Raw genomic sequence first — 23,688 nt, 5'->3', positions numbered from 1 at the left:
TTGGTATGGGAATATTCATACATTTTGTTGCAGTAATATTGACGTATTAAATTATAGCTTATTACCTTAGATTCTCTGGTGGCATTATATAATCTACAGTGTATAAGCTGTATAGCCTTTTAAAAATCCAAAACGTTTCTAAGTTGCGAAGTATACCCAACACCAAAGATTTTAATTAGGTGATTATGAATTATTAATATAGAAACTTGTTATAGTTAAATTTGCATGTTATTACAGAGCTGTGATCTTTCAACCAACCATCAGTTCAGCTAATACAACAATTTGCGAGCAATCATCCTTAAGATTACCAATAAATAAATTTGTGATATCTGAATGTAATATCTGCATCTGTAATATGTGCTGCTTTTGTTAACTACAGGGTTGTAGTTTATAACCAGATATGAAAGTTTTTAAAGTAAGACTCATAAATACATGGAGAAATTATAAAATAATCTAATTTTATTTTTTAATAGCCCATGAAAAGAAATGCATAAGTCGAGGAGAAGCTTTAGCGCCCACCACACAGTCCAAATTATCCCGTGTCAGCAGTGGCTTTGGTCTTTCCAAGTTAACAGGATCAAGAAGGAATCGAAAAGAAAGTGGTCTTAATAAACACAGTCTTTCTACCCAGGTACTTTTTTAGTTTCATTGATGATATTATTAGAAATTTATATTTCAGGGTTTAGTTGTAGTATTTTATATAATATACTTAACATGTACAAGCAATTGATTGGAAATGAAACTTTTCTGTATTTTTGCTTTAGAATAGAGATAGAAGTAATCCAGACTATGGGAATTTCTCTCATTTTCTTATGATAAAATTATATGTGAGTGCTATTTACTTATACCCATTTTATAACTGGATATAAGATGAGATTTAGAGATTAATATATGATCAGACTATGGATAATTTTCTCTCAATTTTCCCAGCTTTCAATAATGTTATTACTAATAATTATATAAATTTTAAGGCAATAGCCGAACAAGCCTTTTTTAATTTTTACAGTCTTGTTGTGTATACCTACAGTTTTTTAAAAGCTCATCTGCCTCCAGCATTAACTTCTTCCTCATCCTGCTTCCTTCACCATCCCAGAATCTAAGTGGCAGCTATGAAAAGGGTCTGAGAGAAATAGTATGTGTCAGCCATCTCATGCATCAGGTTAGGTTTTCTAGGAAGCAAACTCTGAGATGGAGTTTAGTGTGCATAATGTATATTAGGGGGTGCCCTTGGGATCAATACCTGTGGAAGGAAGAAGAAAGCAGGATTGGACGTAGGGAAAAGTCAGGCTGCGGTGCTGGTCTAGTGACAGCCTCAGCCAAACTAAGTGGAGCTTTGAGGACAGAATACCCTCTTATAATTGACCTCCATTAAGCTGAAATGTGTGAGTCTTCCTACCCCTAGAGCGTTGGATGTGGGGCACCCAGTCGGCCCTCTGCAGCTAAGGCCATCCCTGAGGGTATTGACAGCAGCCCAGAAACGTGGGCAGCAAGCCCTTCCTTGAAGGGGCTTGGGGGGTGGGAGAGCATGCAGATCTGTGTCCATCACACAAGCATATAATTCATTCCGAATTTTTTGTTTTAGTTTTCTGTTTTGGTGCTTTTGGCAGAATTTTAACCAATTATTTAGCATTAATTTCAAGGGTAATTAACTATGTTTTTCCAGAAATCCATGAAATATTAAGACTCTTTTTCCATCCATTGTTAGGAGATTTCGCAGTGGATGTTTACTCACATTGCTGTTGTTCGTGACTTAGTAGATACACAATATAAAGAATATCAGGAGGTAAGGAGTTATAATCATCATAATGGTTTGTTTTACATTTTTTGTATGTGAAAGGTCTCTGTTTGTCCTGGTATCTTTCTGCCCATTTTAAGGTACTTGCTGGACTACATTCATCATCAGATGATGGTTTTAATTATCCCTGCCATCAGCTACTTTGGCTACTGATTTTAGGATGGAAAATTTTAATCTTCTGTCAACAAACTGTGTTTCAAAAAGCAACTAACTGAAAATGAGCCCAGCTGAATTCTGTTGACATTCACTACTGATATGTTACATATCTTTGTTCCTAATAAAAATAAAAATGTAAGAATGAGCCTTCTTTTTCAGGCTTTTAACAAGGAGATTGTGAAAATACGCATCAAAGTCTCTGAGAAGTCTCTTAAAATTGTAAAAAATTACAAGATTGAATGAAATTATTTTTTACTACACTACAAGTGCTTGGTGATTATGTCAGTGAAAAAAAAATTTATTGAAATTCTCTTGGTAAATTCATAATTACTCAAAAGCTTATCTTAAATATTTTATTCTCAGATTAGCTATTTTGGATCTATTAAAGGTTTCTGAATGGTTAACTGCTAATATTTTATGGATGTAACACTAGATCCTTAGTTTCCCCAACCAAAGAACATATAAGTACTACTGTGATAGATAATTTTTTAATTATTCACTCAGTAATCTTTACTGTCAGTTATATTTTAGAAATCTTTATTTTTAGATTTAAATTGTATATACTTATATTCCATGAATCATTGGGCAAGTTATTTGTCACTGTCTGCTGTTGAAATGTTATATATTTGTCATTTGATAGATAAGAACTTGTACTGTGTCATAATTTCCATTTAAAAAATGGTTTGGATCTATCTCAGTGGCCAGGAGAAAATGGTTTCCCTTTGATTTTTGTATGAACATCAAGTTTCCTCTTAGTGCTGCATGTTTATATTCTTCATCTAAAATCTTTGGAAATGTTTACCTAGTTCACCAATAATCAAGCCTGTTGGCACTTTTTCTTCATCTGATTTCCTAGAATATCCCCCGTACATGTTGTGGTAGCTATTTTACAGTTTGGTGTATCCTTAAATTACCATATATATTTATTAACGCACATAGGGCTAACAGTTTCAATACATTTTCATAGTAATATTACCATCTTTCCTGTGCCAGAGAAACAAACTTCTTTCAACTCTGTTTCACTATATTGCACACTCTATCCTATACGTGTCTGTCATTTACTTGATGCTTTAAGAAGTCCACCTTCTACAACAAACCCTCTTACTTTAACCATAAACAAATGTAATTTTACTTTTATAATGTTAACTGAAACGGTGTGGATTGTGTTTGTTTCCAAATAATAACTTGATTTTCAGTGACTTGTAGACTTGTTACTGTTACTCCTGCTTTTGCTTGAAAACCGACCTGGACTCTTTCCTGTCAGCGTCAGCAGAATGCCCTGAAGTACGTGACAGAAGAGTGGTGTCAGATCGAGTGCGAGCTGTTGCGGGAGCGGGGGCTGTGGGGCCCTCCCATCGGCTCCCACCTCGACAAGTGGATGCTGGAGATGACGGAAGGGCCCTGCAGGATGAGGAAAAAGATGGTGCGAAACGATATGTTTTATAACCATTACCCTTACGTGCCAGAAACTGAGCAAGAGACAAATGTGGCGGTGAGTATGCAGAATTCAGTGATCACAATGGCTCTTTCAAGTTTTTATTTTCCTCTGTAAGCATTTTTCTCTGTTTAGTCAATTACCTCAAATAGCTCATTTTAAAAATTCAACAAACTCCATTAAATTGATAACTTCAGAGTGGAGGTGGAGTGAAAAGATGCAACAGTGCAAGAAGGAGACATCATAATAAAGAGGTTTAGATTACAGACTCCAGAGCCAGACTGCCCAAATTTAAGACCTGACTCTGCCACTTTGCTATTATAGCTGGGTTACGGGTCATTAAACCTCTCTGAGTTTTCATTTTGTTATGCCTGAATTGGAGCAAATAATAGTTCCACCTCATAGGACTGTTAGGAGGATTAAGTTCATTAAAATTAGTTAAGTACTTAGAATAGTGTCTGGTCCAGAATAAGCACTGTATATTACAACACATGAATCTTCTAAGTGGCTCTGATCGTATAAGGTGAGGCAGCTTGAATTGTTCCAATGCCTCTTGTTTTTCTCTGACAAACACCCTGGCTCCATTTATCTTGTACTGATTGGTTTAACCCCAGTCCTGATGCTAATATAGATCTTAGCATCAACTTAAGTGTCTATCAGCAGAGTAATAGATAAAGAAAATATGCTGTGTATACATAATGGAATAGTATTCAGCCTTAAAAAAATAAGAAAAGCCTGTCATTTGTAACAACGTATAAGAACCTGGAGGACATTATGTTACATGAAATAAGTAAGGTACAGAAGGACAAATACTACATGATCCATCTCACTTATATGGGGCATCTAAAACAATCAAACTCAGAAACAGAGTAGAATGAAGGTTTCCAGAGGCCGAGAAATGAGGGGAATAGGGAGATGTTGGTCAAAGGGTACAGTCAGATAAACAGGAGGAATACATTTTTTGAGATCTATTACATTCCATAGTGACTATACTTGATAATAATCTATTGTACATTTCAAAATTGCTAAGAGAGTACATTTCAAATGTTCTTGGCACAAAAATTGTTAAGTATTTGAGACGTTGAATATATTAATTAGCTTGATTTAATCATTCAAACCATATACATATAGCATTACTTTGTACACCATAAACAATTACAATTTGTCAATTAACAGTAAAATTTTTAAAATAATAATATACGTAGGTCTTAGCTCCTGCTGATAGTTATTAAGATTTTGGAAAATAGCTCTCTAAAGTCTACTTTTCTCAAAGCTATTCAATTCTGCAAGAATGCCATACTTGATGCAGCTGTGCCTTAAAGCACTATAATTTCTAATTCTGGAGCACTGTGTAAAAAAGGTAATCCACCCATATTTTTGCAGCAAAGCGACAATATGACCTTTCAGTTCTTAATCTTTTTTCCCTAACAATCTATTAAGAATTTAAGCCATTAGCAATTTGATAAAATATTTCTTATTGAGTCAATGCTTAAATTGAATCCATTCAAGAATACTAAAATATAAATATGCTCTCCCAAATATATGGCCAACTCACTGTTTAGATTTAACTGAGGCATATACTTTTGAATTATTTTTACAATAACCATAATATTTTTTATCTGTACTCCTTTCCTTCCTTGTAATAATGTCATTTGTTTACAAAAGTGTATTTAAACTTCTATATCAGATAAAAACAAAGTACCCTATTAAGAGTTCACACCTACAACCGTAGTATCATCAGCATTTTACCTAGGCAAAGGAATTCACCAGCCTGTGAAATCGAAACAGACACTCTCATAAATGAGTATGCACCAGATGGAACTTATTTTTTTAACAGGTGGGTTACATATTGGAAAATACTAGACAGTTGAGAAATGTTGGAGATACTTTCACCTAAAAGGACAAAGCAGGAAGGAGAGACAGTTACAGAATGTAGAATTCATACTGCATAGTTCATGCACAAATCAAGGTCAGGATTAATCTGCTATGATGAAATTTTCTGAAATAATTTTTATTTTGGTTTTAGTAGTTCACATCTTTTGTAAATTTGAAATGCCATTAAATGTCAACTTGTATCTTTTGGAATATGCATTCTGGCAGTGTTAAAAACAAATTTTCAAAAAGTGGTAATATCTGTTATCCCACTGAATTCTACCATCAAGTCAAAAAAGAGGAGCTAATATTTACAAAGCACAATGAGCTGGAGCAAGCTTGTCCAGTCCGAGGCCCACGGGTCACATATGGCCCAGGATGGCTTTGAATGCGACCCAACACAAATTCATAAACTTTCTTAAAGCATAATGAGACTTTTGCCAGGCGCAGTGGCTCAAGCCTGTAATCCCAGCACTTTGGGAGGCCGAGGCAGGCGGATCACCTGAGGTCGGGAGTTCGAAACCATCCTGACCAACATGGAGAAACCCCGTCTCTGCTAAAAATAGAAAATTAGCCAAGTGTGGTGGCACATGCCTGTAATCCCAGCTACTCAGGAGGCTGAGACAGAATGGCTTGAATCAGGGAGGTGGAGGTTGCGGTGAGCCAAGATCACGCCATTGCACTCTAGGCTGGGCAACAAGAGCAAAACTCCATCTAAAAAAAAGAAAACAGAGAGAGAGTTTTTTTTTTTTTAAGCTCATCAGCTGTTGTTAGTCTTAGTATATTTTATGTGTGGCCCAAGACAATTTTTCTTTCAATATGGCCTAGGAAGCAAAAAGATTGGACACTCCTGAGCTAGATGCTCTACAGAGCAGTTTGAATGCATTTTGTTTCAGTCTCATAACAACCCTCTGAAGTACAGTTAATATTGTTATCCCAGTTTTACAGATGAGAAACTGAAACCTAGAGTAGTTAAGGAACCCCTTCTAGGCTGCAGCTGCTAAGTAGTGTAGTAAGGTAGGAGTATAGTTCAACAGTCCCCTAGTTGAATCACTTTGAAAAAGAAAAGATTCTAATGTTTGCCCATTTTGTGACATTATCCATTGATAGTGAATGTATTCCGTATTAGGTTTTATCTCTCTAGTGCTAACAAAGTGCCTAAGACTTAGTGAATATTGAGTGAATGAACTGCCAGCACTCTTGTCTTCCCTAAGTTATAGACGTTTTTCCTTTTCTTTCTCTTTAGCATTCTATAGAATTTTCCTAAATCTAAAACTTTTCTACTAAAATGTCCTCGAATCCAATTTTATGGGCCCTGTAGTTTATGCAGTTTAGGAGAGGGCTTTATAAGAAAAAGAGTAAAAATTATGAATATAAAATTAGTAGGGCTTTGTTTCCAGGGTTTTGAAAGGGACTCAATGGAAGTGAAGGCCACTAAAGTTTAAACCACCTTAACTTCATAGTAAATCCACCTCTGCCGTGATCTGTATTAAAAAATATTGCCTCCCAGAGTTAGAGATCAATCAGTTCTTTCCTTTAAACTTCCATGAATTTGTTGCCCTTCTTGCATACATGTTTAATATAGTCAGTACTTTTTGTGATATAATAGGTTTGTGCCAACCTAAAGTTGCTTTTGAAGCCTCTTGATATTTAAAAGAGACTTTACCTGGTGCAAGGGCAAATGGATTTGATCTTTTGCCTTATTGATTAAAATAATTATTATTTCTCAGTAACATTTCCTTTTTTTGTCCTGTCCCTTAAGCTGAAGAATACAGTGGTGATTAAAAGTTAATTTCTTGTTTTAAAGTCTTTGATTTGTTAGAAATAAATCAGGTGATTTTTTTTTTTTTACTCATTAAAGTTTTATTTCTTAAACTTTGATAATGTCACATGCTGTATAACAAATAGCTTACCTAGTATAAGTTTTGAATTTTATTTATTGATTTTAAATTGGATGTTTGTGTATAGAATACGGAACATATTCAGACTTTAAAGCATTGATAGTTTATCAGTTATAATTATTGTAATAAAAATAGTAATAATTATTAATATCTTGAGAAAAATTAAGTACATATGGAAAATTCTGTATTCTCACATAAAAACGATTTATACTCTTCACACAGTAACCTTCCTTGGGGAGTAATTTTCATAATTAAAGCAAATGAATTATACTATAATTGTGTATTTTAAACAAATATTATAGATAGTGTAAGATGTAAGCCTGGGATATGCTGAAAATTCAAAATCTGGTTGTTCCTCTGAATCCTAAGGGAGGAAAATAATGTATATTTTGCCATTTTAAAAAAATTATGTTCAAATATTAACTAGGCTTTAATTCTGTAATTCCCTTATTTTTAAAGAATAATAATCTCAAACACATTTACTATTCTTTGCAAAGTTCATTACGGTGAAGAGTTTGTCTGCCTATTAATTTGGGGTTACTCGGGGCAGGAAGCTAGTCAACTTTTAGGTTCCTTTTCTAACTAGGAGAGTTTCTTGTGGCTGCCTCAATATATATTTTTATATAATGTATACATGTCACAAGACTCGCAGAAACTAAGCAGCTCATTTAGCAAATTTCGTTGCCAGCTTTATAGAAAAATTTGAAGTAAAAGGACTATAACATTATTTGCTAGAAATTCTGACTTTGAAAAATGCAGGTTTCTATGTAAAGAATTATAGTAATAACTTAATGCTTTTTTAAATAAAAGGAAGCCAAAATAATGCTAAAATTATTGGTATAACATATTTACTATTGAGTGCTGGGCCTTTTAGTAAAATAAGAACCGGTTAATCAATCAGTGAGCAAATATGTATTAAATCGACACTGTATCATATGGTGCCAGGAAAAATATAAGGGTATACTTAGTAGACCCTGCCTACATCCTGGCTAGGAGTATATATAGTGAATGTCACAGTTAGGTGTGACATTGGTAATTGGTCTGTTTTGTTGTATTTATTTGTTGCATATCTATCCAACAGTCTATCTTATTTTTTTATTCATTTGTTTTAAGACAAGTTATCGCTCTGTTGCCCAGGCTGGAGTGCAGTGGCGATCTTGGCTCACTGCAGCCTCGACCTCCTGGGCTCAAGTAATTCTCTCGCTTCAGCCTCCCAAGCAGCTGGGATTACAGGCATGCACCACTACGCCAGGCTATTTTTGGATTTTTTGGTAGAGGTGGGGGATTTTCTATGTTGCCCAGGCTGGTCTTGAACTCCTGAGCTCAAGCAATCCACCCACCTCAGCCTCCCAAAGTGCTGGGATTATAGGTGTGAGCCACCGCTCCTGGTCCTATCTCGCTTTTGTTTGTTTGTTTTGTTTTGTTTTGTTTTGTGAATTTCAGAGCGGGTTGAAGAATCCGTTTTCTTCACTTTCATGTGCATATTATGAGTTCAGTATTTGTTTACAATTCTTTTTTTCCTGAAGGAAATTTTATGTACATTGAAATATACAAATCTGAAGTGTACCGTTCAGTGATTTTTTTTTCTTCCTTTTTTTAATGTTGGATTTCCTGATCTGTTCTTGCCATTAAAATACTTTTATTTTATTATGGTCTAGTCAGTGAGTTTTAACAAATATATACATTATACTTTTATCATCTAAATCCCTACCAAGATAAAGAACATTGATTAGATGTTAAATATTATTTTTCAATATAAGATATACCTTTACAAGTTTGCTTTTAAAAAGAAAGAATCACTAAAACCATGTGAAGTATTTGTAAGTATGCCTAGTGGGCCATGGTTTTGCCTTGGTAAGCAAACATTTGTGAAGACATTTTGCCTGCTCATGTTTACTATAGGGAAAAGTACCAGAAGTCATCACCAGATATAAACCATGAACAGGAAGGAAATTCGGAAGTGGTTTTTGGTTGCATTATTGTCTGTAGCTACCTGTGTGCTTACATGAAGCCACGTGCTGCAGCTCAACAGAATTGCCTTCTTATTAACCAGGATTTTATTCTGAAAATAAAATATAAAGCCATTACCTAATTCTTTTAAAAGTACTCTAGAAAAGCTTCTGATCTGGGGGCTGATGATCCAGTCTACCCTCTGCTTTCACCCTTTCTGGGATGGTAAAGGTAGTGAAGGAAGTAGGTCCTTATGCTTTAAAGGAGGATTCTTAAAGAGAATGATGTCTGTGGTATGGAGTATTGTAAATGATAGCTTAAATCAGCCATTTGCCCCGTTACAACACAGATTTAGGGATAACCCCAGGGAAAGGAAGATGGAAGATGCTTGCTAGCATTAGGTTCTATTATCCTGATTTCAGGTTTGTTTTCTGTTTTTTTTTTTTAAACAGTGTAAAGAGTTGCCTGTAAATCATCCAAGTCAATGGCAGCCTGTGCTGAAGTTTTGCCTGTGTGATTTGTAAGAGTTTGTCCTGTTCAATAGCACTGAGATGTTTGCCGTATTTAAGCTTTACTTAAAACTGCTTTTGATCTGTGAGACAGTAACCACAAGATGCTTAGTGATTATTTAAGCTGCTTAGGCTATCATGTTAATTTTGTTTGAGTAACTACATCTTTCATATTTCATACAATCCTCAAGAAAAATTTTATTTTTATGTTCTTCTTTGTTTTTTTTTTTCTGATATGTCTATACTTAATACCCTGTTTTCAGTCTGAGATCCCAAGTAAACAGCCTGAGACACCCGATGATATTCCTCAAAAGGTAAAACACAAATTACAGTAAAAGAATGTAAACTACTTGTAAAGGTTTTGTTTTTTGTTTTCTGGTTTTATTTTTTTAAGTGCATGGTAGACTAGACTAACTTAAAAGATTGGCTTTCAATTTGTTCTTCCTATAAGTTCCTTAGAGTTGAACAGTTGGTTTCATTCAGGCTGAGAGATGTTGTTCTACTGTTTCTCAGCTTTTTCTAACTATCTCTTTTTAGGATTTATATGCCACTCACTAACAGACTGAGTTTTCACTGCTCTCACTATAAAAACATCTATTGCTTCACACATAAACTAACAAATTATGAGGCATGTTAGTAATGGGCAGCCTGGCATCTTCAACTTTTCAGTTACTCATTTAATTCTTCTAAATACTAAAGTGTGTATTTTGAGAATGCAACAGTGTCTCCTCTTTTAAAATTATTTTTTTCAATCAGAACGAATGGAAACAAAGAGTGTGTGATCACTTTTTAAAATACAAATTTATTTTAATTAGTAGAAAAGTTAATTATCGTTTTTGTATTCCAGAAAGATGAAAGTACATAATTTAATAAAAAATGTAGTTTTTTAGAACACAGAAATGTATATCAAAATATTTTAAAAAAATTCTTTTAGGTCAATTTTAAATCTGTACATGAAGTCAGTAATCAAGTAGATGCTGTCCCTCATCTATTAATTCATTGTCTTGCCCATCACTGACTATGCTTTTATCTTTTTAAATATTAGCAATTTTGAGTTGAAAATACCTCACACAAAAGAATTTTTATGGTACAAAATCTACGACCTTCCTTTCATTTTCAAAAATAGTGCAGTGTTCTTGTTTTTTTACCCATCAGTTCCTCCAAATTGTAATATTATTTTACATCATTTTAATACTTTGCTATGTCAAGTAATATTTTCAGTCTCCATTTGCTGTATATCATTCCTCAGTTCACTGGCAACTCTCTTTATTTCCTTGCTCTGTACCTGAAGTTAAAGAAGGTTAATGCGGCTTGACTTAGTTATCTTTTTATCTAAAATTTGGTTCAGTATCTCATTCTACATGTCTCACCCAAAGGACACTTGTTTTCCGCTTTAGTTGGAAATCACTTTAAAAAAATGTTGCTTGAAAAGGGCATTGTTGTAAATTATGCATATTGATTATTTGAGTTTGAAGAGTAGACAAGTAGTAAAATTTTTAAAATTATATATTCTTGTTTATAGGAAAGTAAAGTCATATTTAGAAGGGGAAGGTTTTAAAGCATATTTCAGATTTCATCTTTTTAAAATTATTAATCCATAGTCTGGGTCTAATTCCAATCCGAGGAACCTATATACATACAAACTTTTCCCTCTGCCTGATATTTTATAGGATATTTTAGATCTTAGTTTCTCATCTTCTGTGATTTTAAGGGGAAAACAATTTAAGTCAGTTGGAGAACCTGTTTTGAGAATAAAGACTAATCAGGAAAAGAAATGTTCATGTATCATGTTCTAAAACATCAAATCCTTATGTTTCTAGGTAATTAATTTCTTCTTCAAAATGGACTGCTGTATGTTCATTAAGAATGAGTATATCAAATACTCATTTAGTTGAGTTAGTTATGGATCATATTCCTTTACACAACAGACAATGAGAATGAGCAAATTGAAGATAGCAGCTTGCAGTGACAAGCTAACCAGAGTGTCACCTGGCATAAAACTTCTTGATTCCTTTTTGGGTCAGGACTCTCAGAAGGATCTGAAGAAGGTTTTGGCCATTCTCAGTGAAACCTGGGAATATAGGAAAGAATAGGCCAGTTGAGTCTCTACCTCCAAGTATTTGAACTACACACTCACACCGATTATTCTGAGTGTGTGGACCTTTAGGCCTGACCTAATTACTTCACTTGGGGTGGAAGTGAAGTTCCAGGCACCTCACAGACTAGACAGGCTCTTTGCAGCTCGATGCTCTTCAACAGTGATCATTCTCTTTACCGGATGGGGAGGTTTTCTCATACACCAAAGAAGACACACTGCACTAACACAGAAACATTTTTTGGCTAGAGATTATTTCAGGAAGAACCAAGCTGCTAATATTGTTGTTTTATGTATGTCTTTTAAAAAATCAATGGAATTTTAAAATAGAGAAACTTAACCCAAAAGTGTGGATTTACTGTGTATACACATACAGTCTATGAAAAGCCCCTTTAAAAAGGTAACACACCTTGGCACCGTACCTTCCCTCAAGAATATTATGTTTTAATTCTTGGTGATAGTTATCGGAGTCATTTTCTTTTGTCATTTCTTAGAAACCTGCTCGATACAGAAGAGCTGTAAGTTATGACAGTAAAGAGTACTACATGCGACTGGCCTCTGGCAATCCCGCCATTGTCCAAGACGCCATTGTGGAGAGTTCAGAAGGCGAAGCTGCTCAGCAAGAACCAGAGCATGGGGAAGACACTATTGCTAAAGTCAAAGGTCAGCCTGCCTTTTTGATTTTGATTAAAAGTGATTTTGGAACATTCTTGTATTTGAATTCATACAAAAATTTGAGCAACTGTAAATAGTAGGGCCAACTTTAAAAATATCCATACACATTTTAGCATCTCACCCTTCTTAAAGACTGATTCTTTGTCAGAACTAAAACGACTTGCTCTTGTTTATTGCCTACAAATGAATGTCACGTGCCCATTGGCTTAATGGTTTTTTAATTGTATTTCTCAGAATTCTCAGTGGCACTTAATATTTAGTTTTTTAAATATACATATGTATTTTTTCATGACACAGCATCAGGAGGTATTGAGAACATGAGCCTTGGCACTTGATATTTTAAGTTAAGGGCTTAATAACTAAATGAATATTTATGAAATTAAAATAAGTACTAAACCTGTCATTAGTGCATATTAGCCAATAGTAAGGAATAATGGTCTTTCTTCCTATGAGATGAGAGAGATTATCCCAAATCTAAACTTTAGGAGCTGAGTAGATGATGAATTGGACTACAATGTCCATAGACTTTCGGATTCTGTACTTTTACATGTGGTGCCCTCAGCCTGAAATGGTTTCTTCTTTTCTACAGCTTCTCCATTATCCCTACCTTCACACATCCTACTCAGTCTTAAACTCACTGGTCATATATAAAATCATCCTTCTCTAAAGTCTTTTCCAACTCCTCTGTTTACTGATAGTAGTTCGCTCATATCCATTATAGCAGTTTCAGTGATTTTTCACTGCTGTATGTTTCCACTTTCTAATTTATGAGTTTTTCTCAAAGACAGATTTTTTTTTCTCACTTTATAAATTTTGACACACGACTAGCACAGAATGAGGATTCAGTCAGTTCAACTGAGTAAGTAAATCAATCCATTGTTTTAATCTTTTTAAGCCTCTGATTCACCACAAATTCAAAAGTCTTTGCATAGTCTATAAAGCCCTAAAGTGTAAATTAAGATTTTAAGTAAAAGTTTTAAAATTAAAAACTAATAAATTAAAAATGAGTTTTAATGAGTTAATAAATTAAAAATGAGTTTCAGATTGTTTTAAAAACTGATAGTATATGACTGTGTCAACAAAAAACACTATTGAGATTGTGATCAGTTTCTCCTGTTGTTATGACATACCTGTTCTCTCATGTGATGACTATGACTTATTAACATTTTATAATTGATCCAACATTTTCATAAAATCACTGAAACTGTTCGTAGTTGAACAGAGATTAAAGCCTTCTAATTTTGTTGACATCGCACCAGCATAGTTATTGAATTGGGTCCAAAGCTGTTGCTGGATACAAGCCAAGGTATAATTCACAGAGTTTGATAGATTATTTGTGTTTAGGTCATTGGCTTTTAACTTCTCTGGCCTGATTTTCGTAATCTAATTGAGCTAAAAGCACAAATATACAGGGTATTATGCTAGACATAGAAATGGAGGTTTTGATTCATTAAGCTAAAAATAATGCAGCTGTAAGCTTTCCCCCCTTGTGGATGTTCTCTGCAGGATTTGGTCTCTCTTGCTTACTTATTACACTTGTTCAAATATGAAAACAAGGCTCTTCTCAAAGCAAAGCAGAACCTCTGATAAGTAATATTCAAAGGGTAAGACTCAGGCTGACTTGTGCTTTTCCAAAGCGCTTAGAGCAACTGTAACAGGCAGGTATAGTGTTACTTTGGATGGCACAAAGAATATTAATATAATCAAAATGTGTGATTTGGCATGCATTTTCAGGACTTCTCATATTTTGGGTCCTCACTGGTTACTATCAACTGATTTTAATTTATCCTACTGTGATTATTAAAAAGTTGTCAAAATGTAGGTAGTAAAATGTTTCCTTAATCTGCAAATTACATTATATGTCCCTGTATTATAAAGAATTCTGTTCTTTCTGACCAAAATTCTGTATTTTGATCAGATTAATTCATGTATGAAAAGCCATACTGCCACTTATGAAATGAGGCATGAAATAGTCTTCAAGAGCCCTCCAAGTAGGTGGGATATCTCATAATCATGTTTATTTTTTACTTTTTCTGAGACAGAGTCTTGCTGTGTCACCCAGGCTGGAGTGCAGTGGTGTGATCTCAGCTCACTGCAACCTGTGCCTCCCAGGTTCAAGCGATTCTCCACCTCAGCCTCCTGAGTAGCTGGGACTACAGGCATGCACCACCACACCCAGCTAATTTTTGTATTTTTAGTAGAGACGGGGTTTTGCCGTGTTGCCCAGGCTAGTCTCAAACTCCTGACCTCAGGTGATCTGCTCCCCTTGGCCTCCCAAAGTGCTGGGATTATAGGTGTGAGCTACTGCACCCAGTCGTAATCATGTTTATAATTTGCTATCTTTATTTTTGTGACAATAATTGATTATTTACTCATGGTGTCCCCTTAATGACACCTACCTAAGCTATACCATTCTTACTATTATAGCTTTCTATTATCATCATTACCTGACACTATTGAGAATTTATTATGTATTAAGCATAATGCTAAGCACTTTATATGAATTACCTAATTTAGTCCTCCAACAATCCTCTAAGATAGTGTACTTGTACCATGTTTTTTGTTGTTGTTGTTGTTGTTTTAAGACAGAGTCTTGCTACGTTGCCCACACCTGGCTCTTGTCCCAGTTTTATAGATAAGAAACTAAGGTTCAGAAAGTTGAATAATTTGCCAAGGTCATTAACTCCAGAGGACTATGTTCTTAACCACTGAATGTGCTACCTCCCTATACCTTCCAGAATTGTCTCAAATTGGAAATCTATAGAAGGAACTACATGAGACTAAACTGCTTCCCCACAAGGTCCGTACAATGCCACATGGCCCTCTTGGTTATTATACTGTAGGTTTGGTCAAGCCTCCTCTAAAACGCTCCCGATCTGCACCTGATGGAGGAGATGAGGAGAACCAGGAGCAGCTACAAGACCAGATTGCTGAGGGCAGCTCCATAGAAGAGGAGGAGAAAACAGATAATGCTACCTTACTGCGCCTGTTAGAGGAAGGAGAAAAGGTATTGTACTTCTGAAAAGTAAGGATTGTAAATACTTCAGTAACATATTATTAAGACAAGATGAGTTGATAGGGTAGCTGTGGAAAGTAAATGCATTAGCCTCAGTAATAAAATACAGCTTTAAGCAGCCTTTTGGGTTCAGTACTCTACTTTTCTCATCTGTAAGGGTTTTCTCATACCCTGAAACATTAAACAGCATAAGATTTCATCAGATACAGTGTTAACAACTGGCATCTAATTCTCTTTCTTCCTCTGTACCACAGATCTTGCCATAATTCTCTATTTCAAATCCATGTAGGTAGCCTATTCAGTAATCTGGCCTTGTATTTTTTTCTACATCTCCATAATTCCAGTAATAACCTACAAGCGGCTTCAGCCAATCTGGACTGTCACCTCCAGCCTTGGATTATTTAGCCCCTGCTCTCCTTCACTCACAGAAGACATCACCTTCCTATTTCTTGCTCAACCTCCAATACCCTGCTGACCTCTCTGGTCTCATTCCACTGACTCTGTCTTGTAGCCTGAGCCCCTGCAGCTTGGTACACCTTGGAGTTCGTTACATCCACCATGTTGTGTTTTTTTTTCCACTCTGCACTTTACTCATTGTGGTTGTCCATGTTGCATTGCTATAAAGGAATACTTGAGGCTGGATAATTTATAAAGAAATAGGTTTGTTTGGCTCAACGCTTCTACAAGCTGTACAAGCATGGCACCAGCATCTGCTCGGCTTCTGATGAGGCCTTAGAAAGCTTTAACTCATGGCAAAAGATGAAGGGGGAATAGGCTTGTCACATAGTGAGAAAAGGAGCTCTTGTGTGAACTGATAGAGTAAGGACTCATTACCGCCAGGACAACACCAAGCCATTCATGAAGGGCCCACCCGCATGACCCAGACACCTCCCATAAGGCCGCACCTCCAACAATGGGGATCACATTTCAACATGAGATGTGGAGGGGACACATATGCAAACCGTGTCACTCATATTGTTTTTTCCTGCCAAAATGCCCCTCTTCCTTTTACTTGCATAACCTTTATCCTAATAAATCCTGTGTGTTATAATCCCATTTATCTGGATGTTTGTAATATTCAAACATAGGAAACTTTCTTTGACTCTTTTGCTAACTCAGGCTTGGTTGGATGCCTTTCCTCTATACTTTCATGATGGCTTATATATATCATTCTGTATTATCATGTCATAATTACTTGTTCCAGTAGCTTTCTCTCTTGTCCTAGATGTTGAGCTCCTTATAGGCAAACTGTGTCTTATCCCTATCTCATTGCCTTACACAGGTCCAGTTGCATAATAGACAACCAGTAAACCTTTGAATGAAGGAGTGATTGGTTTAATAAACAAGGGAATGAATGACTTGAATGTGTCATGAATATCACCTTTTTAAAGGATGTTCTTTTGCCTATTATATTAGATCTTGGTATAACCTTTGAGTTCTTACCCTCTAAGAAGTAGTCACCAGAAATTGGAGTGTAATCAAAACAGTTCTGTTCAAATGTATGCCCTAATTAATATTGAATGACAATACATTAGAAAAGATCATGTAACTGTAAAAGTACACCAGGTATGAAGGAAGCACAAGAGAGGCTTCTAGGGACTGGGGAGCATTCTGTTTCTTGGTCTGGATGCTGGTCACACCAAATTTTAACATTTGAAAATTCATCCAACCATACACTTAGGAAATAAACATTTTGTGTGTGTGTGTATGTGTCTGTGTTTATATATAACATATGTATGTATGTATGTATATATATGCATAAAATGTACTGCAATAGAGAAACTTTTAAAGTACATCAGGATTGATCAAATGTAGCAATGAAAATTGACTTATATTTAGATATTTTAGAAAACCTATTACAATGCTTTCATTTTTAAAACTTTTAATCTCATGAGTACAGTTTTTGCTCTAGTTGCTTTAATAAAAATGCAGGAAGTGTATTCAAACTGACATGTGTTTGACTCTGATTTAATTGCTGACTTTTGTCTTGACTCATGTTGAACTAAGTTTAAGCAAGAAAGAGTTCTTACAAAGAATTAGATACTGCCCTTTGGGAGAAAACAATACTTATTTTGAGAGATTTAGCAACGCTCCTTCCTATGAGGAAAATACAACTTCTGCCAAGCTTGGCTTTTTGCAATGGTACAATAGTCTCCAGGAAGCAGAATCCAGGTGGGGAATGAATAGAAACAAATTCTACAGTTCCATTTCCAGGGGGTATGATGGAAAAAGAAGGTAAACTGTGTGTAACAGAAAGCAACCAATAATTCCTAATCTGATTATGTCATTATCTCACTTATTTCTCACAACAAGCCAATTAGAAATTTACAAGTAAAGACATGGAGGCTCAGAGAAATTAAGAAACTTGACCCAGTCTACAAAGTGGCAGAACTGGAAATTTACCCTGAGTTAGCAGGCCCTGCAATTTTCACTCTGTATCATCTTGCCTCACATAGAACACAATCCTCTTCTAATCTCCTTACATGTATGCCTCAATTCCCTTTCCTGCCAAGTTTGCTGTGTCTGTCTCCCTTCATGAGAGCAGGAGCCTTATCTAATGTTCTTGACTTTTAGAAGCTAGCGCATGTTTGCCTGGCCTACATAAAGTACACCCAGAATATTGAGAGAGATGGGATTGGCAGATGAGTGGATGGGTATGAGTGAATTGTTTAGTTTTACTCTAGTCAGATGTAAATCAGACTGTAATCTAAGCTTAATCTTCTCAATGTGCTTAAACTCTGATTTAATATGCTTAGCTCTAGGGATGCCATAGTAGTCTAACAAAAATTGATCTTTACAAAAAGCCTATATTAATGAATGTTTGTGGGCTTCTTTATAGATCCAACACATGTACCGCTGTGCTCGAGTCCAGGGCCTAGATACCAGTGAGGGGCTCCTTCTTTTTGGTAAAGAGCATTTTTATGTGATTGATGGATTTACCATGACAGCAACCAGAGAAATAAGAGATATTGAAACCTTACCTCCAAAGTAAGTAAATGAATGAAGAGACACAATGTATGGCTATCTTTAGAAGACAGAAAATGTATTTGCATAGTTTTCTTTTTTAATCAAAAAATTGTGTTCTAGGTAATGTTATCTCAGTTTGTGTGTATTCTATCATTACATATTCACAAAGATGATATTCAGTTATTTTAAGGTAATAATGAAAATGTTTGGCTTGTTTATCAAGATGAAAGCTAAATAACATTCCTGTGCATTCTGAGTTATTTATATTATAATCTATATATTTACGAATTTATTCTGAATTTATAAATTGTCCTTTTAAAAAATATAGCAGATATACAGTTGTAGAGAAAATACTCTTTTTTTTTTTTTTTGGAGACAGAGTCTCAGTCTGTCGCCCAGGCTGGAGTGCAGTGGTGCAGTGGCGTAATCTCAGCTCACTGCAAGCTCCGCCTCCCGGGTTCATGCCATTCTCCTGCCTCAGCCTCCCGAGTAGCTGGGACTACAGGCACCCGCCACCACGCCAGGCTAATTTTTTGTATTTTTAGTAGAGACGGAGTTTCACCATGTTAGCCAGGATGGTCTCAATCTCCTGACCTTGTGATCTGCCTGCCTCGGCCTCCCAAAGTGTTGGGATTACAGGCGTGAACAATACTCTTAAAAATGAAAGAGCATCATCAGGTACTTGGAGTACCCTAGAAACAGCATGACTAAAGCATTAGCAGAGATTTACTGACTGAGTTGTAGGCATCTTCCTTTTCTTCTACCAGTCCTGTGATGAAAGTGATAGTGAGTAGTGGAAAACTCAGGAGACAGACCAACCTAGAAGAAAGTTAAGAAGCTGAGGGCTTAGAAGATCAACAGGCTGCTTCTCTTCCTTTAACATTTTCCTAGCACCCTTGAATACAGACATTGTTTCTGTAGTTCATTCCTAGGAGATATTTCAAATAATTACTTTCAGCAACAATCAGGGTCACATGAAGTCCTTCGTGGGTCCTTTTTCCATACAAAAATATTTAAAATTGTATGTTGTGGCTAATGGTATAAATATACTCATATATTAAAATGTGTTTTTCTACCTAAAAGTTGATATTTTTTCTGATTTTTAAAAGAAATTAAGACATTTTCTTGGGCCCCAAAATATGTGAGCTGAGGCACTGTGCTAACCATGTCTGGTAGATAACTTGGTCCTCACAGTAATAAGGGGATTTTTAAAATTATATTCATCAAAGGGGGTTCCTTGTATCTCAGGTAGCTAACAAATTCTTCTTTTAAATGTATTTTTTAACTGAAAATTCTGATATATATTATTCCTCCATCCTGTTCATGTGTTTAAAATTAGCACACCCTTTGTGGAACAGTGAATTTATCCCTTGCTGTGTTTTTGTTTATTTGCTTTTTCTCTTGGCTACCTGTAGTATGCATGAGCCTATTATCCCTAGAGGAGCCAGGCAAGGCCCTAGTCAACTCAAGAGAACATGCAGCATTTTTGCATATGAAGATATCAAGGAAGTTCATAAAAGGAGGTATCTCCTGCAGGTGAGTCAATTTAGTAGTACTGTTTTGTCCTGTTTCTTTATTCTGAAAATGTATTATTTTATTTTATTTTATTTCTTTTTTTTAGTTTTTTTATTTTTTGAGACAGAGTCTTGCTCTGTCGCCCAGGCTGGAGTGCAGTGGCGTGATCTCAGCTCACTGCAACCTCCACCTTCTGGGTTCACGCCATTCTCCTGCCTCAGCCTCCCAAGTAGCTGGGACTATAGGCACCCGCCACCATGCCAGGCTAATTTTTTTGTATTTTTTTAGTAGAGACGGGGTTTCCCTCTGTTAGCCAGGATGGTCTCGATCTCCTGACCTCATGATCCACCCGCCTCGGCCTCCCAAAGTGCTGGGATTACAGGCTTGAGCCACCTCGCCCGGCTGAAAATGTATTATTTTAAAATTGATATGTGCCATGGAAACCCTCAATAGGATCTGCATTTTTTTTTTTTTTTTTTTTTTTTTGAGATGGAGTCTTGCTTTGTCACCCAGGCTGGAGTGCAGTGGCCCGATCTAGGCTCACCACATGCTCCACCTCCCTGGTTCACACCATTCTCCTGCCTCAGCCTCCTGAGTAGCTGGGACTAGAGGTGCCCGCCACCATGCCCAGCTAATTTTTTTGTGTTTTTTAGTAGAGATGGGGTTTCACCATGTTAGCCAGGATGGTCTCGATCTCCTGACCTCGTGATCCACCTGCCTCAGCCTCCCAAAGTGCTGGGATTACAGGCATGAGCCACCGTGGCCGGCCAGGATCTGCATTTAGAATAATCCTTAGATTTGGTTATAGACAGACTCAGGTCACGTGGATGCATAATTTTGTATAATGCATTTCTCTTGTTTAAACACAGCCTAAAATTTGGGTAATTATCTTTGTTATCCATCTTTCCCTGTAGCTATCGAAATCAACATTTTAGTTTTCTTCTAATATATAAAAATTACATCCTTACTATAATTTTATAAAATTATAATTATAAAATTATAATTACTTTTTTTATTCTGTTATTAAAGACTTTAGAAATAAATTGAGCAGAATAAGAAATATCTATTTATTGTGTAGCTTAATCTGCAGGGAATTCATGACTCTAAAAGTGTTAGCAAATTAACTTCTTTTTTTTTTTTTTTTTTTGTCTGAGATGTGGAGTCTCGCTCTGTCGCCCAGGCTGGAGTGCAGTGGCGCGATCTTGGCTCACTGCAAGCTCCGCCTCCTGGGATCACGCCATTCTCCTGCCTCAGCCTCCCGAGTAGCTGGGACTACAGGCACCCGACACCAAGCCCGGCTAATTTTTTGTATTTTTTAGTAGAGACGGGGTTTCACTGTGTTAGCCAGGATGGTCTCGATCTCCTGACCTTGTGATCCACCTGCCTCAGCCTCCCAAAGTGCTGGGATTACAGGCATGAGCCACCGCGCCCGGCCGCAAATTAACTTCTTGAACATTGTAGAAATTTATAGTGGAAAAGTTAATATATAATTTTATTTGTGAACTTCTGTTTTTTCTTAATGTTTTTCTCTCTGATCATTTCAGCCTATTGCTGTAGAAGTTTTCTCTGGAGATGGACGGAATTACCTCCTTGCTTTTCAGAAAGGAATCAGAAACAAAGTCTATCAAAGGTCTTGTTTATTAGGAACACTTTGTATACTATTATGGGAAGATATGGGAGGGGGAATCTTTTCTCAGTTTTGCTGGTTTTTAAAAATCTAGATCAGTGAGCCAACATCTTTGAAAAAAATAATTTATATTATTTTTGCCAGCCTCTTGAAACAATTATTATTCTAACTTTTAAAATGATGCAATTCTATTGTGACATACCATTTTTCCTCCTGGTAACTTATAGTAGAGATCATCAAAAACTACTTTTATCACTAAGTCCTGTGTCTCTAAATACAAAGGATGATGAAACTGCAGCTTTAAAAATAAAACTTTAGTTTCTTTTTTTTTCTTCTTTTTTTTTTTTTTTTTTTGAGACGGAGTCTCGTTCTGTCGCCCAGGCTGGAGTGCAGTGGCATGATCTTGGCTCACTGCAAACTCCGCCTCCTGGGTTCATGCCATTCTCCTGCCTCAGCCTCCTGAGTAGCTGGAACTACAGGCACCCGCCACCATCCCCAGCTTATTTTTTGTATTTTTAGTAGATACGGGGTTTCACCGTGTTAGCCAGGATGGTCTCGATCTCCTGACCTCGTGATCCGCCCACCTCGGCCCCCCAAAGTGCTGGGATTACAGGTGTGAGCCACCTACCGTGCCCGGCCAAAAATAAAACTTTAGTTTCAAAATAAGCTTTCTTTGTATTTACCAAAATGAAGCCAATGCAGTTTCTTGCTATTGAATGCAAGGACTGAGTAAATTTAATTTATGTGGGACTTTTCTCTGGCCATGGAAGGGATGTTGGATACCTTCATCCTTGAAAAAGTAGTATAGCTAAATAAAGCAGTTAATCTAATCTAAGCATATTTTTATCTTTAATAAACTATATTTAAAATTTACCTTTTAAGTGAAAAACAGGCCAAGCTGTGCAGTGGCTCACGCTCATATTCTTAGCACTTTGGGAGGCCAAGGAGGGAGGATCACTTTGGTCTAGGAGTTCAAGACCAGCCTGGGGAACATAGTGAGACCCTGTCTCTATAAAAAATAAAATAATTAGCCGGGCATGGTGGCGCATGCCTGTAATGGGAGGTTGAGGTGGGAGGATTGCTTAAGCCCAGGAGGTCAAGGTTGTAGTAAGCCACGATCACACCACTGCACTCTAGCCTGAGTGAGCAAGGCACTGTTTCAAAAAATAATAATAATTTTTTTTTTTAGACAAAGTCTTGCTCTGTCACCAGGCTGGAGTGCAGTGGCGCAATCTCGGCTCACTGCAACCTCCACCTCCTGGGTTCAAGCAATTTTCCTGCCTCAGCCTCCCAAGTAGCTGGGATTTCAAGGCACACCACCACACCCAGCTAATTTTTGTATTTTTAGTAGAGATGGAGTTTCACCATGTTGGCCAGGATGGTCTCGATCTCCTGACCTCATGATCTGCCCGCCTTGGCCTCCCAAAGTGTTGAGATTACAGGCGTGAGCCACCACACGCGGCCTATAAATTTTTTAAAAAAGGAAAAACAACACACATCTCTGGTACTTAAATTCTTTTGAATGTGTGAATAATAAGGCTATTCTGAACTAACCATGTAGATGAGAGGCATTCTCTTGTTCTCTGAAGGGTGATACAGATCCTGGCAATCCCTCCATTATAGAAAATTTTATATTTCAGATTATTTCCATGAGGAATAACTAAACCATCCAACATTGCTTCTCATTGCAGTACAGTAATATTACCCGTGAGCACCTGGGAAATGAGGGTGGTTCTTCAAATAAAGGGCCTGTGGATGTTGATTGGTAACCCAAAACTGCTTTCACATATGGGAAGAGCTAAGTAAAGTGATTGAGATTCACTTTTACTTATCTGATTTTTTAATTTCTAAAGATGCTATTGTTTTCAGTGCTAAGAAATTATTTCCTCTTTAGAGAAGTCCAAAATTTATATATTCGTTTTGCCTGCCATTTAGTGGGTTATGGGAGGGTAGACGCAACTATGAAAATCTAAACGAATCATCCTTTCTTAGGCTTCACGTTAGATCCTGACTGAAACTTCACTTGCAATTTTATGCTATTTTACATTTTTCAGGTTTTTGGCTGTAGTGCCATCTCTAACGGACAGTTCAGAATCTGTATCTGGGCAACGACCAAACACAAGTGTGGAGCAGGGGTAGGTGGTTTGTTCTTTGCATATTACAGTTTAATAGTGA

At 36.4% G+C, this 23,688-nt stretch overlaps 1 protein-coding gene across 8 annotated transcripts in view; it reads left to right on the top strand.

Moving 5' to 3' along the window:
- Nucleotides 1-23,688, top strand: part of WDFY3 (WD repeat and FYVE domain containing 3) — a 298,737-nt gene that overhangs the window by 233,295 nt on the left and 41,754 nt on the right. For 6 of the 8 annotated variants that reach the window (XM_063663839.1, XM_054484306.2, XM_063663843.1 and 3 more), the window contains 10 exons: nucleotides 474-631; nucleotides 1,706-1,783; nucleotides 3,216-3,443; nucleotides 9,882-9,932; nucleotides 12,208-12,376; nucleotides 15,232-15,395; nucleotides 18,244-18,392; nucleotides 19,787-19,907; nucleotides 21,431-21,516; nucleotides 23,568-23,648. In XM_063663839.1, the coding sequence (XP_063519909.1) occupies nucleotides 474-631; nucleotides 1,706-1,783; nucleotides 3,216-3,443; nucleotides 9,882-9,932; nucleotides 12,208-12,376; nucleotides 15,232-15,395; nucleotides 18,244-18,392; nucleotides 19,787-19,907; nucleotides 21,431-21,516; nucleotides 23,568-23,648 (1,285 nt within the window). The remainder of the gene's footprint in view (nucleotides 1-473; nucleotides 632-1,705; nucleotides 1,784-3,215; nucleotides 3,444-9,881; nucleotides 9,933-12,207; nucleotides 12,377-15,231; nucleotides 15,396-18,243; nucleotides 18,393-19,786; nucleotides 19,908-21,430; nucleotides 21,517-23,567; nucleotides 23,649-23,688) is intronic. The other 2 variants (XM_063663844.1, XM_063663842.1) reach the window with 1 other exon arrangement.

Source organism: Pongo pygmaeus, chromosome 3 (assembly GCF_028885625.2).
Source record: "Pongo pygmaeus isolate AG05252 chromosome 3, NHGRI_mPonPyg2-v2.0_pri, whole genome shotgun sequence".
Classification (NCBI taxonomy): Eukaryota; Metazoa; Chordata; class Mammalia; order Primates; family Hominidae; genus Pongo; species Pongo pygmaeus.
This window is presented reverse-complemented; position numbering and strand designations above follow the sequence as displayed.